The sequence below is a fragment of the Debaryomyces fabryi genome, assembly GCF_001447935.2.
Source record: "Debaryomyces fabryi strain CBS 789 chromosome Unknown contig00047, whole genome shotgun sequence".
Classification (NCBI taxonomy): Eukaryota; Fungi; Ascomycota; class Pichiomycetes; order Serinales; family Debaryomycetaceae; genus Debaryomyces; species Debaryomyces fabryi.
Window position 1 is genome coordinate 1 of NW_015385473.1, and position 22,589 is coordinate 22,589.

The 22,589-nt window shown below is 36.2% G+C and overlaps 14 protein-coding genes across 14 annotated transcripts; 4 read left to right on the top strand and 10 right to left on the bottom strand.

Annotated features, from left to right (window-relative positions):
* Window positions 1–106: 106 nt before the first annotated feature.
* AC631_02574 (uncharacterized protein) lies at window positions 107–1,318 on the bottom strand (the record flags this gene model as incomplete). Its single annotated transcript, XM_015611404.1, has 1 exon — window positions 107–1,318. The coding sequence occupies one exon, from the start codon at window positions 1,316–1,318 to the stop codon at window positions 107–109; it is 1,212 nt and encodes a 403-aa protein (XP_015467736.1).
* A 222-nt stretch (window positions 1,319–1,540) lies between these two features.
* Window positions 1,541–4,480, bottom strand: AC631_02575 (non-specific serine/threonine protein kinase; the record flags this gene model as incomplete). The annotated part of the gene is made up of 1 exon (XM_015611405.1): window positions 1,541–4,480. One exon carries the CDS (start codon window positions 4,478–4,480, stop codon window positions 1,541–1,543), a length of 2,940 nt encoding a protein of 979 aa, XP_015467737.1.
* A 763-nt stretch (window positions 4,481–5,243) lies between these two features.
* Window positions 5,244–7,175, top strand: SUV3 (ATP-dependent RNA helicase; the record flags this gene model as incomplete). The annotated part of the gene is made up of 1 exon (XM_015611406.1): window positions 5,244–7,175. The coding sequence occupies one exon, from the start codon at window positions 5,244–5,246 to the stop codon at window positions 7,173–7,175; it is 1,932 nt and encodes a 643-aa protein (XP_015467738.1).
* A 181-nt stretch (window positions 7,176–7,356) lies between these two features.
* AC631_02577 (gluconokinase) lies at window positions 7,357–7,923 on the top strand (the record flags this gene model as incomplete). Its single annotated transcript, XM_015611407.1, has 1 exon — window positions 7,357–7,923. The coding sequence occupies one exon, from the start codon at window positions 7,357–7,359 to the stop codon at window positions 7,921–7,923; it is 567 nt and encodes a 188-aa protein (XP_015467739.1).
* A 267-nt stretch (window positions 7,924–8,190) lies between these two features.
* AC631_02578 (uncharacterized protein) lies at window positions 8,191–9,201 on the top strand (the record flags this gene model as incomplete). The annotated part of the gene is made up of 1 exon (XM_015611408.1): window positions 8,191–9,201. The coding sequence occupies one exon, from the start codon at window positions 8,191–8,193 to the stop codon at window positions 9,199–9,201; it is 1,011 nt and encodes a 336-aa protein (XP_015467740.1).
* Window positions 9,202–9,260: 59 nt separating this feature from the next.
* Window positions 9,261–10,886, bottom strand: AC631_02579 (uncharacterized protein; the record flags this gene model as incomplete). Its single annotated transcript, XM_015611409.1, has 1 exon — window positions 9,261–10,886. One exon carries the CDS (start codon window positions 10,884–10,886, stop codon window positions 9,261–9,263), a length of 1,626 nt encoding a protein of 541 aa, XP_015467741.1.
* A 120-nt stretch (window positions 10,887–11,006) lies between these two features.
* On the bottom strand, window positions 11,007–12,212 carry ERG10 (acetyl-CoA C-acetyltransferase; the record flags this gene model as incomplete). The annotated part of the gene is made up of 1 exon (XM_015611410.1): window positions 11,007–12,212. The coding sequence occupies one exon, from the start codon at window positions 12,210–12,212 to the stop codon at window positions 11,007–11,009; it is 1,206 nt and encodes a 401-aa protein (XP_015467742.1).
* Window positions 12,213–12,549: 337 nt separating this feature from the next.
* Window positions 12,550–13,215, top strand: AC631_02581 (uncharacterized protein; the record flags this gene model as incomplete). The annotated part of the gene is made up of 1 exon (XM_015611411.1): window positions 12,550–13,215. The coding sequence occupies one exon, from the start codon at window positions 12,550–12,552 to the stop codon at window positions 13,213–13,215; it is 666 nt and encodes a 221-aa protein (XP_015467743.1).
* Window positions 13,216–13,493: 278 nt separating this feature from the next.
* On the bottom strand, window positions 13,494–14,723 carry AC631_02582 (GSK family serine/threonine-protein kinase; the record flags this gene model as incomplete). Its single annotated transcript, XM_015611412.1, has 1 exon — window positions 13,494–14,723. One exon carries the CDS (start codon window positions 14,721–14,723, stop codon window positions 13,494–13,496), a length of 1,230 nt encoding a protein of 409 aa, XP_015467744.1.
* An 888-nt stretch (window positions 14,724–15,611) lies between these two features.
* Window positions 15,612–16,466, bottom strand: AC631_02583 (uncharacterized protein; the record flags this gene model as incomplete). Its single annotated transcript, XM_015611413.1, has 1 exon — window positions 15,612–16,466. One exon carries the CDS (start codon window positions 16,464–16,466, stop codon window positions 15,612–15,614), a length of 855 nt encoding a protein of 284 aa, XP_015467745.1.
* A 127-nt stretch (window positions 16,467–16,593) lies between these two features.
* Window positions 16,594–17,196, bottom strand: CAK1 (cyclin-dependent protein kinase-activating kinase; the record flags this gene model as incomplete). The annotated part of the gene is made up of 1 exon (XM_015611414.1): window positions 16,594–17,196. One exon carries the CDS (start codon window positions 17,194–17,196, stop codon window positions 16,594–16,596), a length of 603 nt encoding a protein of 200 aa, XP_015467746.1.
* A 761-nt stretch (window positions 17,197–17,957) lies between these two features.
* SSN3 (cyclin-dependent serine/threonine protein kinase) lies at window positions 17,958–19,373 on the bottom strand (the record flags this gene model as incomplete). The annotated part of the gene is made up of 1 exon (XM_015611415.1): window positions 17,958–19,373. The coding sequence occupies one exon, from the start codon at window positions 19,371–19,373 to the stop codon at window positions 17,958–17,960; it is 1,416 nt and encodes a 471-aa protein (XP_015467747.1).
* A 241-nt stretch (window positions 19,374–19,614) lies between these two features.
* On the bottom strand, window positions 19,615–20,754 carry ERG3 (C-5 sterol desaturase; the record flags this gene model as incomplete). Its single annotated transcript, XM_015611416.1, has 1 exon — window positions 19,615–20,754. The coding sequence occupies one exon, from the start codon at window positions 20,752–20,754 to the stop codon at window positions 19,615–19,617; it is 1,140 nt and encodes a 379-aa protein (XP_015467748.1).
* A 437-nt stretch (window positions 20,755–21,191) lies between these two features.
* HEM3 (hydroxymethylbilane synthase) lies at window positions 21,192–22,256 on the bottom strand (the record flags this gene model as incomplete). Its single annotated transcript, XM_015611417.1, has 1 exon — window positions 21,192–22,256. The coding sequence occupies one exon, from the start codon at window positions 22,254–22,256 to the stop codon at window positions 21,192–21,194; it is 1,065 nt and encodes a 354-aa protein (XP_015467749.1).
* Between the last annotated feature and the right edge of the window lie 333 nt (window positions 22,257–22,589).

A 22,589-nucleotide genomic window follows, 5' to 3' on the forward strand; every position in this document is an offset into this window, starting at 1 on the left:
TAATATAACATCATGTACATAAATATAACAAGAATCCAAGAGAATTCTCTAGTCAGTATACATCATAATCCACTAGAATCAAACTAAATTTAAGTTCTGGTTCCAATCAATTATTATTATTATTAACGATATTTTCTCTCGAAGTATTTACAATATCGTCAATATTGGCCAAGGAATTTTTCCAGTCCACCAAAACATTTTTAACGTTTTCCCAATTCTTGGAAATACTTTCATCATCACCAGCTATGATAAATCTATGGACTCTGGTTAAGTAAAAAGTTTGGTCCAATTGGTTTAATTTACCTTCGATAACACCCGCTTTAATTGAGTTAATTAATAATGACTCAAAATCTTCAGCAGATGAGGCTAATGCTGTTGGGATTTCATTGTAGTTGAAAACGTTCTTGTTATCATTGTCGACGAAAAATTTACCTAATGCCAAGATTCTTGATTTCTGTTCTACGTCTTCACTTGATAAACCAGAAGAAGAAGGAACAGATGTAATTAATTCACCTCTAGTGTATTTGGTAAAGAGCGATACTAATTCATCGCTGGAGTTATCCTTTAACGCACTGGCCACACTGTTGTTAACTAAAAATGAAACATCCGTAGTAGATGACGATAAGGCAAATTTGATTAAATTGTGCAATTCATTTAAGTTTAATGTGTGATTTGATGTGAAAGATTTAATCAATTGTAATGATTTGTAAGACTTCTTATCATCCAAGCTAACGAATTGCCAGAAGATAGTCTTCACTTGTTCATCTGTAGCATTTGCTTGTTTCAACCATAAGACTAAGTTATTTCCAACTGGCTCCTGGATTAAACTGTAATCAATGCTCGACTTTTCAACAACACTTAAAATTGTTGTCAATATGTGAATTCTATTTGACGAGGTTTCTGGCAAGAAATTGAAGAAGGTATTTAAAATGGATAAGATAGTAGTTGACTTGATAGATTTTCTATCTCTTAATAAAGGTTGTTTGGTTGGGTTACATTCAATTAAGTTTTGAATAATTTGGGAATCTTTATTTAAAACCTTTTCAAATGATCCTTCAAGTTGAGATAAAATGTAAGTAATCAAGTTAAATGTAGGTTCAAATTCTCTGTCTGATAACTTAGTTAAGTTAGATGCTGTCGAAGTTTCGTAGATTTTCTGAATTAAACCCGATTTGTCAACTATTTCATTATTTTGGTCATTGAAAAAAGAGTGTAAAGTTTTGGAAAGTTCAACCGATTCATTAACAGAATCAATAATCTGACCATACTCCTTAACGGAATCTTTTAACTCGTTATCAACAACTATAACAGCAGGCATAATATTGTACTAAAATGTTGATACTATTCAAGTTTAAATTGTCTTTCTTTAATCAAACTCTCGTTGTTCAGATAAAAAAAATTTTCGATATTCCAATCCTGATTAGTAGAGGTTTATACGCACCCCTTTAAAATAGAATTTATACTTGAACATAATATTACAATAGTTAACTACAAAATCACATATACATATATACATATATATTTAGAATATTTCTGGGTTCTAGCTTTCATCTTCCTCCTCTTCATTAATAATAAAATTGGCTTGATACATATTATTTCCGTTTATAGGGCCCATAATATTGTTGTTTCTGTTCCAAACTGAATTATCATCTATTAGTTGCATGTTTCTATAATTTACATCGCTATTTTCCTGCTGATTAGCATTTTTAGGCCAGGATGTTTTCACAGAAAAATTCGAGTTATACATCTGATCCTGGTTATTATTAATTTGTCCATTTTTCAGCTTAAGTTTATTAAATTTATTTGGTATTGGTGGTGAATGAGACCTTGTAATAGTTTCATTATCATTAAGAAGCTGATACGGCTGAATATTATTGGGTTTAGGAGGTGCTGTGTTTTGAGAAGGAGTATTTCTGGAATGACGCCAAAGCTTTGAATTAACGAATGTCATTTTTTTGGCTGGTGGCGTCGTTTCTGGGGACACTGGTCTATTTGGCACAGGCGATAAACTCGAATTAATATCATTTACTGGTTCTGTCATCGGAACTATGGGAGTTGGCGAAGCGAATAAGTTACCATTCATGTTGGCACTCTTTCTGGACTGAGAATAACTTTCCTCCGACGAATTACTAGACAAGCGTGACAATGATCTTTTTTGATGATGCGATTTGGTAGGAGCAGGATTTGATCCAGTGGCAGCGGTCGAAGTAGACATGATTGAAACGTCTGATGATAATGTTCGCCTATAACTTGGACGCTTCTTGATAAGCGATGGTTTAGTATTAGTTGTGGCTGATGATCCTGAAACCGGACTCATCACAGAAGAATGTCTTTGAGGGAAATCTTGTTGCGAATTATCTAATGACGACTCATAGATGCCATCTTCGTCATATTCTTCTTCATCCATAGTATCCGTTTCCCCAAGAATATCAGATTCGGACATCATAGTTGAGAGCTGGCTCAAATGGCTCAATTGGCTTACCTGAGATACAACAGATGAAGGTCTTGTCTTTAAATATTTCGATGACAAAGGATAATTGTCCAGTGTTGGGGTTGCTTGTCTATTTGGCGATTCAAATACCGCTTCATCCATATTATTATCTACGTCCTGGATAAGGTCATTTTTTTCTTCGATTTCATTCTCATTAGGCACCAGGTTTTCATTCACAAGTGTTGTATCCTGTGTCTCGATTATTGGAACTATATGTCTGTAAATTCCGTTAGGATCTGTCTTTGGACTTGGTGAGCGACCATTGCTGATGAGTGCAATCTTTTCCCCATTACCATAATGCTGTTCCGTGGGTCTCAACGCATTCTCCCTTGTTATCTCAGCACCATTAGTATTCTTGTTCTTCTTCCAAAATTGAAGCTTGTTAAAGATTCTAGCATTTTTAATCTTCTTTTTCAGGTTTTCACTTCCAGTTGTGGAACTGAGAGTGGTAGTAGCATTTGAAGGTCTTCTTCTCATTTCATCTTGGTTAAATGTAACTATTTTTGTAAGTGGCGCAGTTTCGGCATTCGTTTCTTGGAATTCAGGGTTATGCATGAAGTCTTGATCTAAATTAGAGACTGTCTTATTCATTCGATGTCCTGTTAAAGAATTTCTGTTCAGCTCAGAACCTTTAGGCCTCTTATATGGATCGCTAAATTCAATAGACTTTCGTGATCCAACCTTTGAAAGGTTTGTCCTGCTGACGCTATTTCTGTTCGAGCTTAAACTTAAACTTGAAATGATTCTTTCTAAAGGCGGAGGACCACTTCCCTGCTCAGATAAGGAAAGGGCACTTTTGACTTTCTTACGAGAATTTATCAATGATTTTTTTGCCTCGTGATACTTCCTTTTCTTTTCCTTATAATGTCTCTTCTTCTTAGTAAACTCTCTAACTAAAGACAATTCATAGAATGCAGTCAATGGGTTTTTCTCTCCATTTAATACATCTTGTTGAAGCTGAATAGTATCAATGTTTAATTTCTCAAATCTCCTCATTAGATTTCGATCCATCTTTGATTGGAATGGTTGTGCATCGGAATTATAATGTTGACTTATCGAAAGAATAGAATCCTGATCATTATAGATAGATGATCTATTGGTTTTCTCAAAATGTCTATTATTTATATCAATAAAAAATGACGAGTTTGATATGTCGTTAAGACTAGGCCGTGAACGCGGATCTTTGGAAAGCATTCTTCGTAAAAGGTCAATAGCTTCTTGCGGTACTGAATCTCTATAAATGGGTTCTTCGTTTATTATTTTGTATTTCGTTTTCAAATCGTCATCTTCATCGAAGGGCATTTCACCATAGAGCATTGTGAATAGAATAACTCCTAAAGACCAAATATCAATGGCAAATCCTGAATACGGCTGGTTTTTGATTAGCTCAGGAGCCATATAAACGGTTGTGCCGCAAACTGTAGAAAGAAACTGACGTTTTATTGGATTAAACTCTCGAACAAATCCAAAGTCAGTCAATTTAACTATTGATTTCTTAGTATCTGCCAAAAGTATATTCTCCAATTTTAAATCTCTATGTGCAAGGTTAAGTGAATGAACATATTTCACTCCCGTTATTATTTGGTTGAACAAATTTTGGCATTCATGATATTCGAGTCTTCGTTTTTCATAAATGTAGTAAAACAATTCACTTCCTTCGCAATACTCGAGAGCCATCCACAAGTGTTTTTCCGTTTTTATCACTTCATATAATTTTACAATGTTTTTGTGTTGTAATTGTCTATGGTAATATACTTCCCTAACAATATTTGGGTCGTCAATCAAGCCACACTTCAATACCACTTGCACATTCAAAAGAACATGGTTAGCCAAATAAACTTTTCCAAAGGCACCTTCCCCGATTTCTTTTATAATCTTATAATTGCCTATATGTATAACTTCAGGTGATGTGATTTGTATGTAGAATTGGTTGAACTGAGCAGCAAGACGAGCTTTGGTATTCTGGTCGCTCACTCTTGACCCATTCATCAATACTTATTAGCCTTTAGCTTTTCTAATAAAACTTATTGATATTGGTTCGAGTAAAGATAAATCTTTTCATTAAATGCACTACTAGCTCTATATTTGAATCGACAATTATTCCACGCTATTTCGGATGGTAGATAATAATGTCTGTGTTATCAATATTGTTTAAAACGAGGGTCCAATTTGTCCATTTACTTGAATTCTCGAAACGATAAAAATCACTGACAAACACGTCAAATAAAGGATTGTAATAGTTCGTAGATAACTCGAAATAAATACTGCAGCTTTTATTAATAACTAGTTTAAACTGATAAGGTGCTTGGACAAAACCGAAAGAAGCTAAAGCTAGTAGTTCCAATAATCACCCTCAAGTCACGAGTACATCACCAAAAAATTCAGGAAGAATCTGATTCTTTACGTCTTTAACAAACTATAAGGTAGCATATAGGTTCAAAGGACAAGAAGCATGAGCATCCGATTTGCAAGAATACGGAGTACCAATGTTGCACCTAAATTTTTGGGGAGGTGTGTTAAACAGTTCAGTACGTCGTTTCTTTCTAGGAACACCAATGCGCTTAGTAAAGTAAGGAAGTCATCGAATGGTTGGGAAAATATATTCAAGCAGATAAACGAAACGAGTCCTCCAATTACAAATATTAATAGTGCGTTAGAACCTTTCGATCAATTAAAAGAAGTTGTGAAGAAGCCTTTATGGCAGATATACTGGAAGCTAGTTAACCGGGAATTCGAACTGCCGTTTTCTAATATGAATAACCTTAGTAATGATAGAGTTAATAATCTTATTGAGTCATTTACAGAGAAGCTTATGTTACAGTTTGAAATTTATTTGCATGATCCATCAAACAGCAGGCCGATACTGGATATTAAACTCGTTGACTATATAAATCCGAAAATCTGCAACATAACACAGATTATATATCTGATTAACAATGACACAATACCGACACAACTCCCCCTGTTCTATGGTTATAACACAAAGACTGATTGTTTGACCAATATATTAACGAAGTTGATATATAAAGAATATGTGGAATCGTCTTTGACGCATACTAAACAACAGGACTCGTTGGTAGATCTTTCTAATCCAGCTGAGTGGTTTCCTGAAGCAAGAAAGATGAAGCGTAAGTTCATTATGCATGTTGGACCAACTAATAGTGGTAAGACATATAATTCTTTGCAGAAATTGGCCAAGGCCAAATCAGGTTATTATGCTGGCCCGTTAAGATTATTAGCCAGAGAAATATATGAGAGGTTTCATGATCAGGGCATAAAATGTAATTTAATAACTGGTGAAGAAGTGATCCCGTCCATTGACTCTTTTGGAAAAATAAGCGAAATCTCTTCAGGAACTATTGAAATGATTCCCAGCCACAAGAAAATGGACATCTGTATAATTGATGAAATTCAAATGATTGCTGATCCGAGAAGAGGAGAAGCATGGACTAATGCTGTATTGGGTGTTCAGGCAAAAGAAATTCATATGTGTGGAGAAGAAAGTGCTGTTCCATTAATATTAAAGTTGGCTAAAATCACTGGTGACGAAGTTGAAATTAATAAGTATAATAGATTAGGAAAGTTAACTGTTTGTAACAAGGAAGTTAACAATTTCAAGAATCTTCAAAAAGGTGATTGTGTTATTGCATTTTCTAAGAGAAAAATCTTAGAATTAAAATGTGAAATTGAAAGATCGACTAATTTAAAAGTCGGGGTTATTTACGGGGCATTACCACCTGAAATCAGATCGAAAGAAGCAAACGGTTTTAATAGTGGCCATTATGATGTCCTAGTAGCCTCAGATGCTGTTGGTATGGGCCTTAATTTGAAAATTAAAAGAATCGTCTTTTATGCAACTAAAAAATTTAACGGAAACGAAACCATTCCTCTTACTGCATCTGAAACGAAGCAGATATCAGGTAGGGCAGGCAGATTCAGCAAAGATGAAGGAGAGCTGGAGGGATTCGTCACTGCCATGTATAAAAAAGATCTTCTATTCTTGAAAAAAATGATGAATGAGCCGATCCAGAATTTATCAAAAGCTTGTACATGGCCAACAGACAAGGTTTGGACATATTATATGAGCAAATTCCCAAAATATACTTCTTTTTATGACATTTTAGCACAATTTGAAAAAGAGACAACTAGCATTGAAATGGAGAATTTTTTCATTACTGCATTAGATTCTAGATATGAAATTTTAAATTTATTCTTGAGAAATGATTTGTACAAGAAAACCACTATCGAAGATCAATTGAGATTAAGTTTGGCCCCTATTAATATCAATATGTCGTCACCATTAGTGGTTGATACAGCACTTAAATTTTTTCAGAATATCACAAAGTGTGAAACCAAAAATATATTTGATTTCAACTTCTTACATACTGAGACATTGAAAAGACGTCCAAAGTTTACCGCCACAACCGAGCAGACTGTACAGACTTTGCAGAGTCTTGAAGAGAACCACAAATTGGTCTTAATATTTTTGTGGCTAAGTCAAAGATGGCCAACATTATTTGTTGACAAAGAAAGTGCTACTGAAACCAAAACTTTAATCGAAAAGCGCATTAGCGAAGAGTTACTTAATCTTAGAAGATTAATCAAGAATTCTCGTTCAGTTGGAATTGAGCCAAGAAGATCCAACCCAAAGAGCTTCAAATATCGTTCAAGCCAACAAAAATGAGCTCTCGATTATTATACCCCTAGATAATGTATATAGCTGCATGAGTCTTGTAAATAAACCGCACCCCCACTTTGAAAAATTTATCCCCCAATTCCCCCAACCTTCGGAAAATACTTAAATGTTAGTTTTTCCTTTCGATACAATATAGACTAGTAATAGATAAGAAATATACGTTACAACAATGACAACAACTTCAAATACTGTGATAGTAGTAGGTGGACCAGCAGGTACTGGTAAAACCACAATTGCAGAATTATTGGCAGCCCATTTTCAGTGTCCCTTTATAGAGGGTGATGCGCTTCATCCACCTCAAAACATAGCTAAAATGTCCAAAGGGACTCCTTTGACTGATGACGATAGATGGGATTGGCTCAAAGAAGTGGCGCAAGTTTCTGCCAGACATTGCACTGATTCCACTAACAAAGCAAATATTGCAATTGTGTCATGCTCTATTCTTAAAAAGGTGTATCGTGAACATATTAAAAAGTGCTCTGAAGAAAGCCTGTCAGACAAGATTCAATTCAAATTTGTATTCTTACATACCACATTAGAGCATTTGTTTGAGAGAGTACAAAACAGACCTGGACACTTCATGAAATCTGATATGGTTAGTTCACAATACTCTATTATGGAAATTCCTTGTGGTGAAGAGTTGATTGAAAACGGTGGAGAAGCATTACCTGTTGATACTACTGATAAATTACCTCAACAAATATATCAAGAGACGCTATCAGCATTAAAGTTATAATTCACTGAAATCAAAAACTTTTCGTGTCTATGAAATCTGTAAATTTACCCTTTTTTCACAAGTAGAAAATCAAAAGTTGCTGTTTATAGATATACAATATATAGACACTGTTCGAAGTATTCTAACCAACTATAATTCAATGTAGCAAAGGACAAATTGTAAAATAAAAAATTGTGTGTGTGACTATCGCAATTTAGATAAATAATTTTTCAGTTTAAAAGGATATTCTATTTAGACAAATACTATCGAGTACTAATTGGGGTTCCTATGACTAGTTTTGACCCTGAATCTATATCCTACTTTAATCCGAATGTGGATAGGCGGGTGGCATTAATTACAGGGGGTAATAGTGGTATTGGATGGTATACTGTGTTACACCTTTACCTCCATGGATATATTGTTTATATTGCAGCTAGAAGTAAAACGAGGGTAAATACTTCTATAAATGAGCTTAAGGAAGAGGCTATGGTTATAAGACTGAAATACACTTCGCAACAATCCTCTAGTGAACGATTTTTAGGAGAATTATACTACTTAGATATTGACTTATTGAGCTTATCGTCAGTCTTGAATGCAGTTGAGACATTTAAGTCTAGAGAAAAGCATTTAAATATATTAATTAATAATGCAAGTGTTATGGCTTTGCCGTACTCCATAACAAAAGATGGGTTTGAGATTCAGATGCAAACTAATTACATTTCACCTTTTCTATTGACTACTATGTTATTACCGCTTTTGGAGAACTCTAGTGAATTATTTCCAAAAAGCGACCCGCCAAAGATTATTTACTTAAGTTCAATTGGTCACCAATTAGCTTTCAAGTATTTCAATTTGAATTCTACATTTAATTACAGACCAAATATTGTGTTCACCTGGTTTAGGTATGGCTTGGCTAAAACATGTGGTATTCACTTTATGAAGATGCTTGCCTTGAGAAATCCAAAGATATTGTGTATGTCTGTACATCCCGGATTTGTTATGAATACTAATTTGTTCTCGTACTGGACTAGATTACCTATTATAGGTATACTATTCTGGTGCTTTTTTCAAATTTTTGGATATTTATTTGGTGTCTCTAGCGAGCAAGGTTCGTATGCTACTGTTAGATGCTGTCTTGATCCTAATTTATCTCTCGAGGAAGATAATGGAAAATATTTTGCAACTAATGGTGCAGAAGCGGAACCATCAAAAATTGCTAAAAATATGAATTACGCTGCTAGAACTTGGATATGGACCGTTCAGAAACTAAGTGAACGAAAAATTAATATCCCAAATTAGAAGTCATTGCATTATTATTTATCCTACTTCTAATTCTATCTATAACTTATACTATTGCATTATCCCTTCCGTTTATTCTGTTTTCGTGATATTCCCTGTTGTAAAAGTACTGAGCCAGGTCCAATATCCGTATTAATACTTTTAAATAAATTCGTCAAACCATCAATATCATTACTACCGTTTAATTTTTGTAAAAACTGTTTGATATAACGTTCTTCCTCGTCAGTATTTTCATCATCAGTTACATCTTCACCGTCATCTTCAGTATCACTTTCGTCATTTACCTCGCCATTATCATATTCTGTTGATGTATCCGTTTGGTAATCACTATCATTACTATATTCTTTAAATTCCTTGAGTTTTCTCTTTGAATTTGTAGGCGAAGTATTGTTTCGAAATCCTTCAATATCCTTATCTGATAATTTCAATGCATCTTTTAAGAAAAACTCAAAAAAGTCGTCCTCATCAATATCTCCATCATCGTCTATTTTTCTCTTATCGTGTTGATAATTTGGTTTATCTACAGCTTCTTCATCATCACTCGTGTTATCAATTCCATCCAATCCTGCAGTTGTATCTTTGAAGAAGTCATTAAATCTGTCTATTAATGCAGATTCATTAAATTCAGTCGGCACGTCTGCTTCGCTCATATTCTCAAACTGATTAAAGATTTCCGTATTTTCTGGAATATGATGAGTAAGTCTTCCCTGTTCTATAAGTTTATCTTGAATAACGCTTCTCGATAAATTGGATGGCTTACCAGAAATTTTCAGCAAGCAATTATTCAGTCTCATAATATTATCTATTCCCACAGTTAATATTTTGGATGCTAATAGTCCAAATTCGAATTCCATAGCATTCGTAGTTTGTAGTTCCAACTGTTTGAATTTCATTAAATTTAAACTCAAAAAGGGTACCCCAACTTTTGTAGGTATTAACAGATCATCCTTTATTGATTTTAAATTCTGATTGAGAGGTAAGGATTCCTTAACGAACTCACTAATTGATTGAGATACTAAGTAAGGTTTTTCAGCAAATATTTGTAATACTTGGCTTGGTAATGAAATTTCAAGATCATAGATTATGTCGATCAAGAATGTATCATTTATTTTAGATAATTTCTCATTTAAGTGACTTGCAATTGCTGGATACTTTTGGAAATTCGCTTCGAGAAGTTCATCTAAAGCCTCTTCTAGTGTCAAGTTATTTAGCTCTTGGTTTGGATTAATAATTAGAACAGTTTTGTCATTTATCCAAGCTCTGTTTAGAGAATTATTTGGTTCCAACCAAGCTGGTATAAAATCAGAACTTTCTACCAATATGAATTCGAAGTCTGATGAGTCCCAAAGGTGGATATATAAATCTGGATAAAATGTCAGAAATTCCCACAAAAGATTAGTCAACAACCATTCATCATTCAAACTGTCTTGATATATAAACTCCCCGTATATGTAACTTATTTCATTATGCTTATATTGCTCGAAAACGGGAGGCGAATGGAACCATGGGTAGTGTTCTATAAACGGATCCAAAAATTCTTTCAAGTGGGTAAGAATTTTTTCGATTTTATCAAAATTTACATTAAATAAAGTGAATGATAATGTTTCCTTTTCAAATACCAATTGATTATTTAATTCATCTAGATTATAGTTATCCCATATATAGCTAGGATCAAGTGATGTCATTGATTATAAGAGATTATAAGAAATTATAAACAAACATATCCAAGTAAAGAAGCGAAAATCATCATCGCGATCGAAGGCTAATCTGAAATATCAAATTCCTATATAACTAACTTAGAATATTTATAATTTGGAGTCATGGTCAAATCTTTCAATAACAATAGAAGATGCACCACCACCACCGTTACAGACACCAGCAATACCAACTTTACCACCTTCTTGAGCTAAGACTGATAATAAAGTGACAACAATTCTAGCACCAGAACAACCTAATGGGTGACCTAAAGCGACAGCACCACCATAAACATTCAATTTCTTAGATGGAATGTTACAGATTTTAGCATTAGCTAAACCAACAACTGAAAAGGCTTCGTTTAATTCGAAGAAATCAATGTCATCCATGGAAAGGTTGGCATGTTTCAAAGCTTTTGGAATAGCCAATGATGGAGCAATTGTGAAATCAATTGGAGATCTAGCAGCTTCACCCCAACCAGAGATCTTAGCCAAAGGCTTCAAGTTCAATTCCTTCAACTTCTTTTCGGAAACTAAAATAACAGCAGCACCACCATCGTTCAACGAAGAAGCATTTGGGGCAGTGACGGTACCATTTTCCTTTTGGAAAACAGTTCTAGCAGATCTCAATCTAGCTTCGTCGAAGTTGCCAACTTCTTCATCGTTAGAGACAACAACGTCTGGCTTTCCTCTCTTACCTGGGATAGTAACTGGGGCGATTTCATTTTCGAACTTACCGGCCTTTTGTGCGTTACCAGCCTTGGTGTAAGAACCGATAGCAAATTCATCTTGGTCTTCTCTGGAAAAACTGTGGTCCTTGGCACACTTTTCAGCAGCAACACCCATCAACTTATTTTCATACACATCCAACAAACCATCCTTTTGAACACCATCAACCATAACAGCATCACCGTATCTGGCACCACCTCTAGCAGATGGAACGTAGTATGGAGTGTTTGACATAGATTCTGCACCACCCGCTACGACGATATCCGCTGTACCGGTCAAAATCGTTTGCGCTCCTAAAATAATCGATTTCATACCCGAGGCACAAACCTTATTCACAGTAGTGGCCACAATCGATTCTGGTAACCCAGCCTTTAATGCAACTTGTCTAGCTGGAGCTTGGCCGACGTTAGCTTGTAAAACACCACCAAAGATGATTTCTTCGACTTCTTCCGCCTTAATCTGTGGAACTTTCTTCAAAGCTGCTTGGACCGCATGTGATCCTAAATCTGAATAGGTCAACGATGATAATCCCCCTTGGAAAGCGCCAATTGGGGTACGAGCAGCTGAGACGATGTATACTGAAGACATTTGATTTTTAGTACTAGTTTGTTAAATAAAATTTCACTAAATCCTAGTTCTTTGTAAAAAGAATCTGAATATTTCCAATTTATATCTTTTGTAAACGAGTGTACGAGACGTGAATCGGCCGCACGATTACAAGTTGGGAGATTTACATGTTAGCCTTTTTCACCATATTAACCATATAGTACTACCTAGTTAACTAAATAACTGATAGTTGATTCGCTAAACAAAAACGGCTATTCGGTAAATATTCTTAGATCTGTGGGGAAGAACTATGATTGGGATAACAAAGCAGTTGCCGAGGATGTCTCATCCAGTATCAGTACTCAAGTATAGGAGTATAATGACAAGACAAATTCACCAGAGTCCCATATTGAGTCTATTCGGAAAGAGCAAAAAGGGCAAGGATGTTGTTGGTGGAAAGGCTGTTAGTAGTGGGGTTGAAGTGGGCAAAGGTTTTGGTGATGGTTTGGGTAATAATCAAAGAAATAATGGTAATATAACGGTGGAAACCCATCCTATTTTGAAGAGAATGCCCAGATTCATGCTACCATATACAAAGAATTTTATACATGCGCCCGTGTCCCATGTCACAGCTTTTTTAATTCTTCATGAGATATCGGCCATTGTGCCGTTGGTTGGAATTTGGTACGTATTTCATAAGTACCAGTGGTCGATTCCGTTGGATCTACCATCATGGGCCATTGATAAGGGGACACACATCATTGATAAATCGATGGCACAATTTGATTTCCGGAACTTTTCACTCCAAGAAAAGGCTAATTTTATCATGGAAGGGGCATATGCTTATGTTATTGTAAAAGGGTTATTTCCTGTGAGAATTATATTTAGTGTTTTGTTCATGCCATACTTTGCAAAGTATTTTGTTATTCCTTTCACACGTATGTTCAGCTTCAGAAAGAAGAAACAACCTAAGAAACCAGAGATTGAATCAAACAAAGAGGGAAACGAGATCACCCAGAAGAAGGTGACTAAACCAAGATTGTAATTATGGGAGTTATGATTATGGGAAGTTAGTTTATACGTGGTATTAATTGAGGTTCCTACATATCAATGCCAAACTAAGGCTGTGTTCCAAAAATGTATTGTACGATGCATCTAAAATAATTCAAGATAAAAGTAATCATTTACACAGTGATAAATAATTAACCTATGTAGTTTATCTATAGTATATAATACATGATAATAATAAAATTATTAATGGGATTAGAGGTACTGTTGAGAGTTAATCTATAACTCGTACCGTAAACGCGAGTGCGACAATAACTAATCCAAAGTGACTCTTAATTCTTCACTTGTCAAGGGTCTGAAGGATTGTAAATCACCACTCGACAATTTTAAGCTATCCAAAGCGAATTCAGGAACCAAGATGTCGTTCAACAGAGGATCGACCGACAATTCACGATCGTCAAAGTCGAACAATTGAGGTAAATCCCTAATGTCCGGCTGGTTGTTGAACAACTGGTAATTAGCATTGTTATGATGGTTTAAGCTTCCACCAGTGGAATTTTGATGATATTGCTTGGAAAATAATTTTCTATAATTTGGTAGTTTTGTGGTCTGGTTTCTTAACTCGTTAAAATATGGATCGGCCAATGCAGTGATGCACGAGATTCTTTCGTGAGGTGAATATTGCAATACCTTAATTAAAAACTGGATGCAATCGTTCGACATTTTCTTGAAAATTTTCTGTAACGGGATGGGTTTAATCTGAGGGAATTTGTGTTCCATGTAATTTGGGTTCATGTTCTTGATCTGGTCTTTCGAAGGGGTACCTAAGATCTTAATAATCTCCACCAATTGGTCAATTCCCAGTTCTCCTGGGAACAAAGGTTGACCTAAGATCAATTCTGCCATGACACAACCCGCAGACCAGACGTCAATCTTAGTGGTATAGTTGGTAGCACCAAAGATCAATTCAGGCGCCCGGTAGTATCTCGAACAAATGTAAGAAACATTTGGCTCAGCAGGATTCAAAATCTTGGCTGATCCAAAGTCACACAACTTCAATTCACCCGTCTCTGGGTTGATCAACAAGTTCTGAGGCTTGATGTCCCTATGACAGATACCTTGCGAATGGATGTAATTCAACGCACGCAACATCTGGTACGTATACAATTTCACCTCTAACAGTGGCATCGACAACCTCTTAGACACATAATAATGGCTTGCCTTGTACAACGTTTCGGGCACAAACTCCAAAATTAAGTTGAGGTACAACTCACTCTTCTCATTATTTGTGTAAAAATAGTACTTCAAGTCCACAATATTGCGGTGGTGTACCAACTTCATGATCTGCAACTCTCTGTTCTTGAACCGCTTGTCCTGTAACACCCTCTTAATAGCCGCTATCTCGTTTGACGGCAAGATCTGCGTCTCAAACACAACCCCAAACGACCCGTGTCCCACCATCTGTGACTGGGTATATTGGATCGTCTGCAACTCTCCCGTGTGTCCGTTATTGACATTTTCGGTAATAACCTCTATTTTAGACATATCGTTAGTATTTTGCGTCCCGTCTCAATGGTATTCTAATTATTACTATTTCAGCTGAATGTTCGGTCTATGGAATGCGTTATGCTTGTCACTCAGGTGGCTCTTCTGTGGCTCTTTTATGATGTATTCAATGCTATAATTTGGCTTTTCCAAAAGACTAATAATTGAACGTCAACTGTAAATAGTGAAATAATGATGATTATATTTGATTGATCTACTATGGAAGGTCACGCATTCGTCAACTTGTGTTGAATGAGCTTTGAGGAGTATTGGTTATGGGCACGACACGACTCGATTTCAGGAGTAGCTTGCTGGCATGGCACCAACGCTATCTTGCTTGCTATTGGTGCCCACTGCTGTGCATATTACATATGGCGTTGGTAGCTCCTGGTAGTGGTAGTGATAGTTAGTCCAGGAGACAAGCCCATGATTACTCGCTAAACCTGATGTTGTCAACCCCAGGTTTCGACTGCAGCCCGCTTCCCCGAGACAGGACCACCACTTTTAGTGGCAGCCTCCGGAGTCGAAGCGCGCTGGGCGCGCCTTCGGACACGTTCGGAGACTGTCATTTGCCTATGACGTTCCCCGTCTATATCCGACACTTTCCGTTCATGGAAGAATCCGTGAAAACCTGGGGTCGCACTGCACTTAGTGTAGAGTGGTAAGCGTAGTAATGTGCCATGCTTTTGCCATGCCTGTGGTGAAGTGTATGATTTGTTCTTTTCGATTCGTGCTATGCTTTGGTTACGAGTGATTGTAGTCGTATTTGGAATATTCTGTTGCGTCCGGTAGTTGTGTGTGAATTTTCCACCTTCAACCTTAACTCATTCGTGTTCCTTGTTCTCGTGGCTCCCGTAGCTCTTGTTATCCCTCCCAATAGTCAAATAATCAAATAATATATCTAAAAAAATACATACCTAGTTGGTCAGTATATCTCCTGTTGGTCAACTCGTTAATTCTCATTTTGAAACCGTGCAGCTTAGATTTCTTGCGGGTAGTAGTCATGGTCGATTTTGTCTGGTCATAAGACTTGCTCAAGGCCAAATTATTGTCGTCACTCGATTCGTCGTCCAGGCGGCCCTTTATGAAGCTCATAAACTTGCCTGCTATCGAGTTTTGGCGGTGTGTTTTCACCGCACTTGTCGTGGGGTCGTTCTCGATTTGCGCAGACTGATTAGAATCAAACGGATTACGGAAAATCATCTCGTGCTTCGAGTGGTGGCGCGAGTGCCCATTAGTGGCCCCCATAGTCTCCCGGCGATCATGGTGGGTGGTATCGTGCGGTCCCTGGCCATTCATATCCCTGTTCTCTTCGTGAGTCATTTGGCGTGGTCTTCGCATATCCTCGAGACCTTCATCTACTCTTGAAGCCCTCCTTTTCATAGCATCACAGTTGCCCCATCTGCTGATTACCGGCTCTTGTCTTTTGTACTCCTTTTCTCGTTGTCTAATTTGCTTTTGCTCCCTCATATATGCCCGCCTGAGCTCTTTTATCTGCTCCCGTTTTTGCTCTTTGGTCAAGTGATCGTTAGCCTTGGCATATATAGGTTTATCAGCGATCATTTCCTTGAGATTTGGTGTTGATAACTCGTTGTGTATAAACTGGGGGTAATATTTATATACATGAAACTTTCTCTCTAGTTCGTCATAGTCAATATTGCGTATAAAATCTTCATCTGTTGGTCCTCCCGACGAGTTTAATGAAAGCTTATTGATACCTTTGCTAATTATTGTCGACGACATCTCGAAATTCTACTATTTTGCTATTCAAAACCAATAGATAATTTAAATCTTGACTTGAAATTTATATAGAAATCATCAAAATATATATGCGGCAGAGGGGAATTGTGGAGAAGTTTTTTTTTTTTATTCATTCTATACACGTGAGGATTTCTTTAGCAGTAATTCTTTCACTACCCTGATAAACCATCATCCTATCAAAAATATGTAGCATATTAGGATCATCGCATCGAGGCAATAGCTCTTCTAAAGGCTTTCGAGGTTTTTCTGTGAATTTGAAGCTGTTAAAATGGCTCTGCGGGCGATTAGCATCGGGCCAATAAAGCCGCTTATCAGAAGCATCACTCGTCAGGGGTGTCCCAAAGTTCTGAAATATGGAACTGATAAGCGTTAAGTCGTGGAAATTTCCTTCCTCATCGATGCAAGACTTCCCTGTTGTTGAATATAATAATGTGAATATAATACCTAACGACCAGATATCGATGGCTTGCGTGTAGTCGGCCATGCCAAAACACAACTCGGGCGCTTTAAATATACCGGTGGATACATCTGTGTATTTGGATTCCATAGGCTCATCCGGAGGTGGGGCCTTTGTATTGTACATGATGCCAAAATCCCCAAGAACTGGAGGCGAGTCTTCGGACTCGAAATACACGTTTGATGGCTTGATATCACGATGGATTATACCCTCGTCATCGTGAAGATATCTAAGGACATCTGCTAACGTAGACATTATTTTTTTTATCTTATCCGTAGGAAATTCGTTACGATAATGGATCATGTTGTTGGTGGGGTCATCGAGGTTAAATTTGACCTTCTTCTTTATGCATCTTTTGATCCATTGGTCTAGATCAAACTGATAACATGGAGTTACCAATATTATATCATCTCCATGTGTATACAGATTTAAGTATTGTAGTATTCCTTTATTCTGAATTCTTTGTAATGTGGTGATCTCCCGCCTTATATCATGGGGTTTCATACATAAATCAACATCCACCACTTTCAATGCCACTATATTTTGGCTTTCACGATCAATTGCTTTATATACGACTGCATTGGGGCCGCTATAAATCGTCTCCTTGTTATCGTACTGATTCATTAGGCAATCGCAGACTTAGAAAGCGAGTAATGTTTTGTTGTAGTAATATTTATTTATGTGTCGCGCAAGGCATCGATTTACTAGTCCTACAATATCATCCGAGTATTAGTATTTTGTGCATTATTATATGTACAAACAATCAAAGAAGTAATTTGTCATATGCCTATTAAAGTATTTAAAATTATATATACGAAAATATGTGATTTGTTTGGTACTTGTTACGTCTCTTTAGGCAATTGAAAACTCCTTAAAGGGAATCGAAAGTATGGTAAGACCTTCCTTTTCAATTGGTTTTCTGATTTCAACAAAATATCTGCAGAATGTGTAGCAACGATTTATTCTCTCTGTAATTTTCAAATACCCAAGATTGGTAGTCTATTATACGCTTGGAGTTACCTCTGTCTCTTTCTCGTCATGTTGTCATCATAACCGTGTCTTTTGTTGCCATGTTGCAGGTTCGACATAATATCGTTTTCATGTGTATAAATCCTTCTCTTTGGATATTTTTGATTTAATCCTTCAAATGCATTTTCACTCATTTTAGGTAACTCTAAAAAGAATGCATGAGTTAGCCCATCATCAGCAGTTATACGTATAGTTGGATCATATTCTAATAAGCATTTTAGCAAATTTAAACATTGTTTGTTGGTTCTCCCAATAAGCTTGTACCAACTAGTTAAGTTCTGTGGGTATGTAGTAGTGAAATGCTGTTGGAATGCTGAATACTCTGGGTATTTCGTGATTGTGGGCCAAGTTCTGGTCGTAGGGGTCCCTAATATCTCAATAATCTTTTGCAATTGATTCTTTTGAAATGGAACCAGCTTCCTATTATTCATGTCTATCTTTGCTTCTTCACCCTTAAATATAGGCCGTAATGACAACAACTCGGCTAATATGCATCCAACCGCCCATAAATCAATTGAAGGCGTATAATGTCTAGCACCCAATAATAGTTCAGGCGCTCTATACCAAATTGTCACAACTACCTTGTCTCCAGTGTAGAGACTTTGCAAAGGGTTATTAAATTTTCTTGCTAAACCCAAATCACCGATCTTCACCACTCCTGAACTTGACACCATAATATTGGCAGGCTTCAAATCTCTATGAAATATCCAGTTCTTGTGTAAGAAGGTTACACCATTTAATATCTGCCACGTTATTGATTTGATTGTAAAGTCAGGTATTGGTTTAACGTCAGGATGCGAATGATACTGAATGATTTGCAATAAATCATGTTCACAGTATTCAAATACCATATAGATAGATTTATTCTCTAGTAATATATCTACAACCTTAGTTATATTCTTATTGCTTAATTCCCGACAAAGCGACATTTCTCTGATGGCTGATTGTGATATACCCGTATAATGAATAACCTCATTTCCGTTGATATCATGGTTATTCTTATTCAGATGATTATCACTTTTAAATTTTTTAATGGCAAATAGTTGGTTTTTATCCTCCGTCATTTCATTATTTGTCTTTTGGGGTCCAGTTTCCTTCTGGTTATTCCCTATGCTTATCACATTATCATTCATCAATGCAGAATTGGAATTCAGATTTCCATTCGTTTTAGACTTAGCTTTATAAACTTTACCATAAGTTCCCGCTGCAATATAACCAATGATTTGATATTTACTTAGCACTGATTCTCTTATTAAATCTTTTCTGTGTTTATATGGTCCTATAGTTAATATGGCATTCAGAGCCATCAACGCTGGTTGGGGAATCGTTGGAACTCCATTTTTTGTCCTATTTGAATGCGATGCTATATGATTTACATTCCCTGGATTGTAACCGGGATTCATGGTATTATTTCCTATGTTACTATTGTAATTTTTTTTCCAGTTACGTTCCTATACTACTAATTGCATTCGTTCTATAGATAAAGCTTGTGGTGGACCATTTTCCGGTAGAGTGCATATACGTCCTACACTGAAAATTGAATTATTATTTGCATTAAGTATCTATTATTTAAACATATAAAGTGTCATATTATAAGAATTATATTAATAAAATACGATCGTATCTTTTGAAAGTGTCTGTGGTTTAGTGATATACTCTATCATCACCCTTTCCTTCTAATTTACCTCTAATTTCTTCCATCTTCTGTGTTTGTTCTTTCCACAACCTTGCTTCTTCCTCCTTCTTGGTATCCTTAACGAACAAATTGTCATCAGGTCTTCTGTAAGATCTTCCTAATCTATCCCACAAGGTAGTGAACTGTCCATAATTGTAATTGAAATATAAATGATGAATAGTATGGCAAGCAGTACCATTGACTACAGGATCATTTGACAAGTATTGCCCGTCGTGAATCATAACTGTCCAAAAATTAACAAACGTGAAAAGTAATAAGTAAGACACCTTGTGTAATGGGAAAATCATTGGGTATATATGATATGGGAGTGATTGTGCCCATCCATCAACTGGGTGAAAAGCGTGAGATGCAAAAGGAGTACAAACAATCCATTTGTGATGTGGCTTATGCAATATCTTGTAGACCGAAGGCCAGTGTAACCACCTGTGAATAAAATAAATTCCACAATCAGTGAACAAAATGAACAGAGGTATCTGTAACAAAATAGCTTTCCAACCCCCGGTAGATTCATTTACTTCCATGTATAATTTAGAAAAGCCTTGTAATTCCATCAAAAAGAATGGAACTGTTAACAACACCATTACAGGGATTGCCGTCGTAGCCCTATGTATCTCCAACCAAATTTGATTTTTCAAATATCTAGGGTGATTAAATATTTTCTTGTCAAAAACAGTAAGATATGACATATAGGCAACACTGAAGTATAACAACCACCCAAAGACAGCTGTTATTATAAAAATCGAAAATGCCTGTCTGAAAATGTTCGTTCTTAAAAGCAAGGAATCATTGGTGAAGTCGTTAAGTGGAAACAATTTTGGCACTTCACCGTACACCTCATCGGGGTTCTGAAAAGTTTGCAATTTATTCAACAAAACTCTCAATGGAACATTCAAATTCGAACTTGTCGAGGCAGATGTTAATGTGCTGTTATGGTTTTCGTTGTAATTCTTATAGAATGAAGAAGTTAATTCATTTCCGCCTAGTTTGCCGATAGAATCCGAAATCGTGTTATTCAACGACCGTGGTAACAAGGACGCATACGTCTTATCTAAAAGATAATAATCAAAAATCTCTAGCACAATATCCATAGTTAAAGGTTTGTATTTGAAACTTAAGCTTGCAAATTTGCTAGTGAAAGTATGTCCGTATGTCTAGTTATTAGCGAAAGAAATCGACTGTTATTTTAATATATATATTTCACGTTGCCTCGTATAAAAAAAAATTAAACGACAGGAACGATGTCAAAAAAAAGAAACACACTAAAGCGTCCGATAATCGGGTGCAATATTTACATAGCGCGAGAAAGATTATCAGCCAATTATATATTATGGAGTGATTACTTAGCCTTCTCATGGCCCATCATAGAATGATATAAAGAATTATTATAGAATGTTTATAGGATGATAATATACACTTTTTATTTAGAAATATGAACAGGAAAAAATAAATTATGGCATTGTAATATTATGTAGCACCAATGTAGCAGCAAATTTGGTGGAAACGTCGTGGCTTTTCTTCATACTCATTAAGAACTATTAGCATTAATAGGAGTGGTTGGTTGAGGGGTAGGGGTATTTGATACAGGTGGAAGATTGATTCTTTCAAAGTTTATGCTATTTAGGATTTCCCTACCTCCCTTGGCACTTAATAAATCACCAACCTTGATACCGAGGGCATCAGCGTCCTCTTTGGTGTGGACTATACCCGTATATTCATCTTCAACGGACTTCGTGCCGTCTGGGCTTACTATTATTGCTTTCAAAGATAATTTGTTCGTAGACTCGTTATAAGATGACTGGACTCCTATTGGAACAGAACAACCACCTTCAAGGTGTCTCATTAAAGATCTTTCAGCAAGACAACAGTATGTTGTAGGCAAATGCTCTATAGTTTTCAATAATTGAAGCATTTTTTGGTCTCCCTTCCTGATTTCTATCCCCAATGCACCTTGACCAACAGCATAGTACATTTCAGGAGCGTCCAAGTGAGCGGTGATTCTATCGCCTAACCCAATCCTAATCAATCCAGCGGATGCTAATAATAAGCATTCGAAAGGCGAGTTTGCGTCGTCTAATTTATTCAATCTGGTTTGGAGGTTTCCTCTGACAGAATCAAACCTCAATTTTGGGTAGTTTTTCAATAATTGCGACGACCTCCTAACCGATGAGGTACCAACCAACGACCCGTCAGGTAAATCGGCCAAAGTCTTATATGGAGATCCACTCTTCATGACTAATGCATCTCTGGCATCTTCTCTGTTTAATATGCATCCGAGTTCGAATTCCTCGGGTAAGTTGGTTGGCATGTCTTTCAACGAATGAACAATCAAGTCTAACTGTGGATACTCGTCAACTTGTTCTAATAACAAAATCTCCAATTCCTTAGTCCACAAAGCTTTTCCTCCGAATGAATATAATGGTTTGGTTTGCACCTTGTCTCCCAAGGTACTTAATGCTAGGACAGAGCAGCTCAACTCCGGAAATTTTTCAATGATACAACCCTTCACTATCTCTGATTGTACTACCGCCAATTTGGATTTCCGTCCCCCTATTTGGACATGGTTGTCTTTTATGTTCAATATGTTGTTCATGCTTTTAGTATTATGAGGCATCTGTATGACAGTTTCTATTCTATGTACATGTAAATTGGAATAAGTGGAATAGTATTAACAAAAATGCTTCTTATCAAAGTTTCTATACTATCTTCCAAATTTTTTTTTCCAATTTCCTCGAAATACAATAACTAATATATATGCCTAGAAATATGACTTGCCATAAAACTTTATCCAGTAATAATAGTCTTATGATAATAGATCAATCCGAAAATTTTTTGAAAAAGTAAATGACACAAAGCCCGAGTTCAACCGAGCCATTTTCTCAGCAAATGACAGTGGTTTAAAATGTAATCACAAGCGTAAACTAAC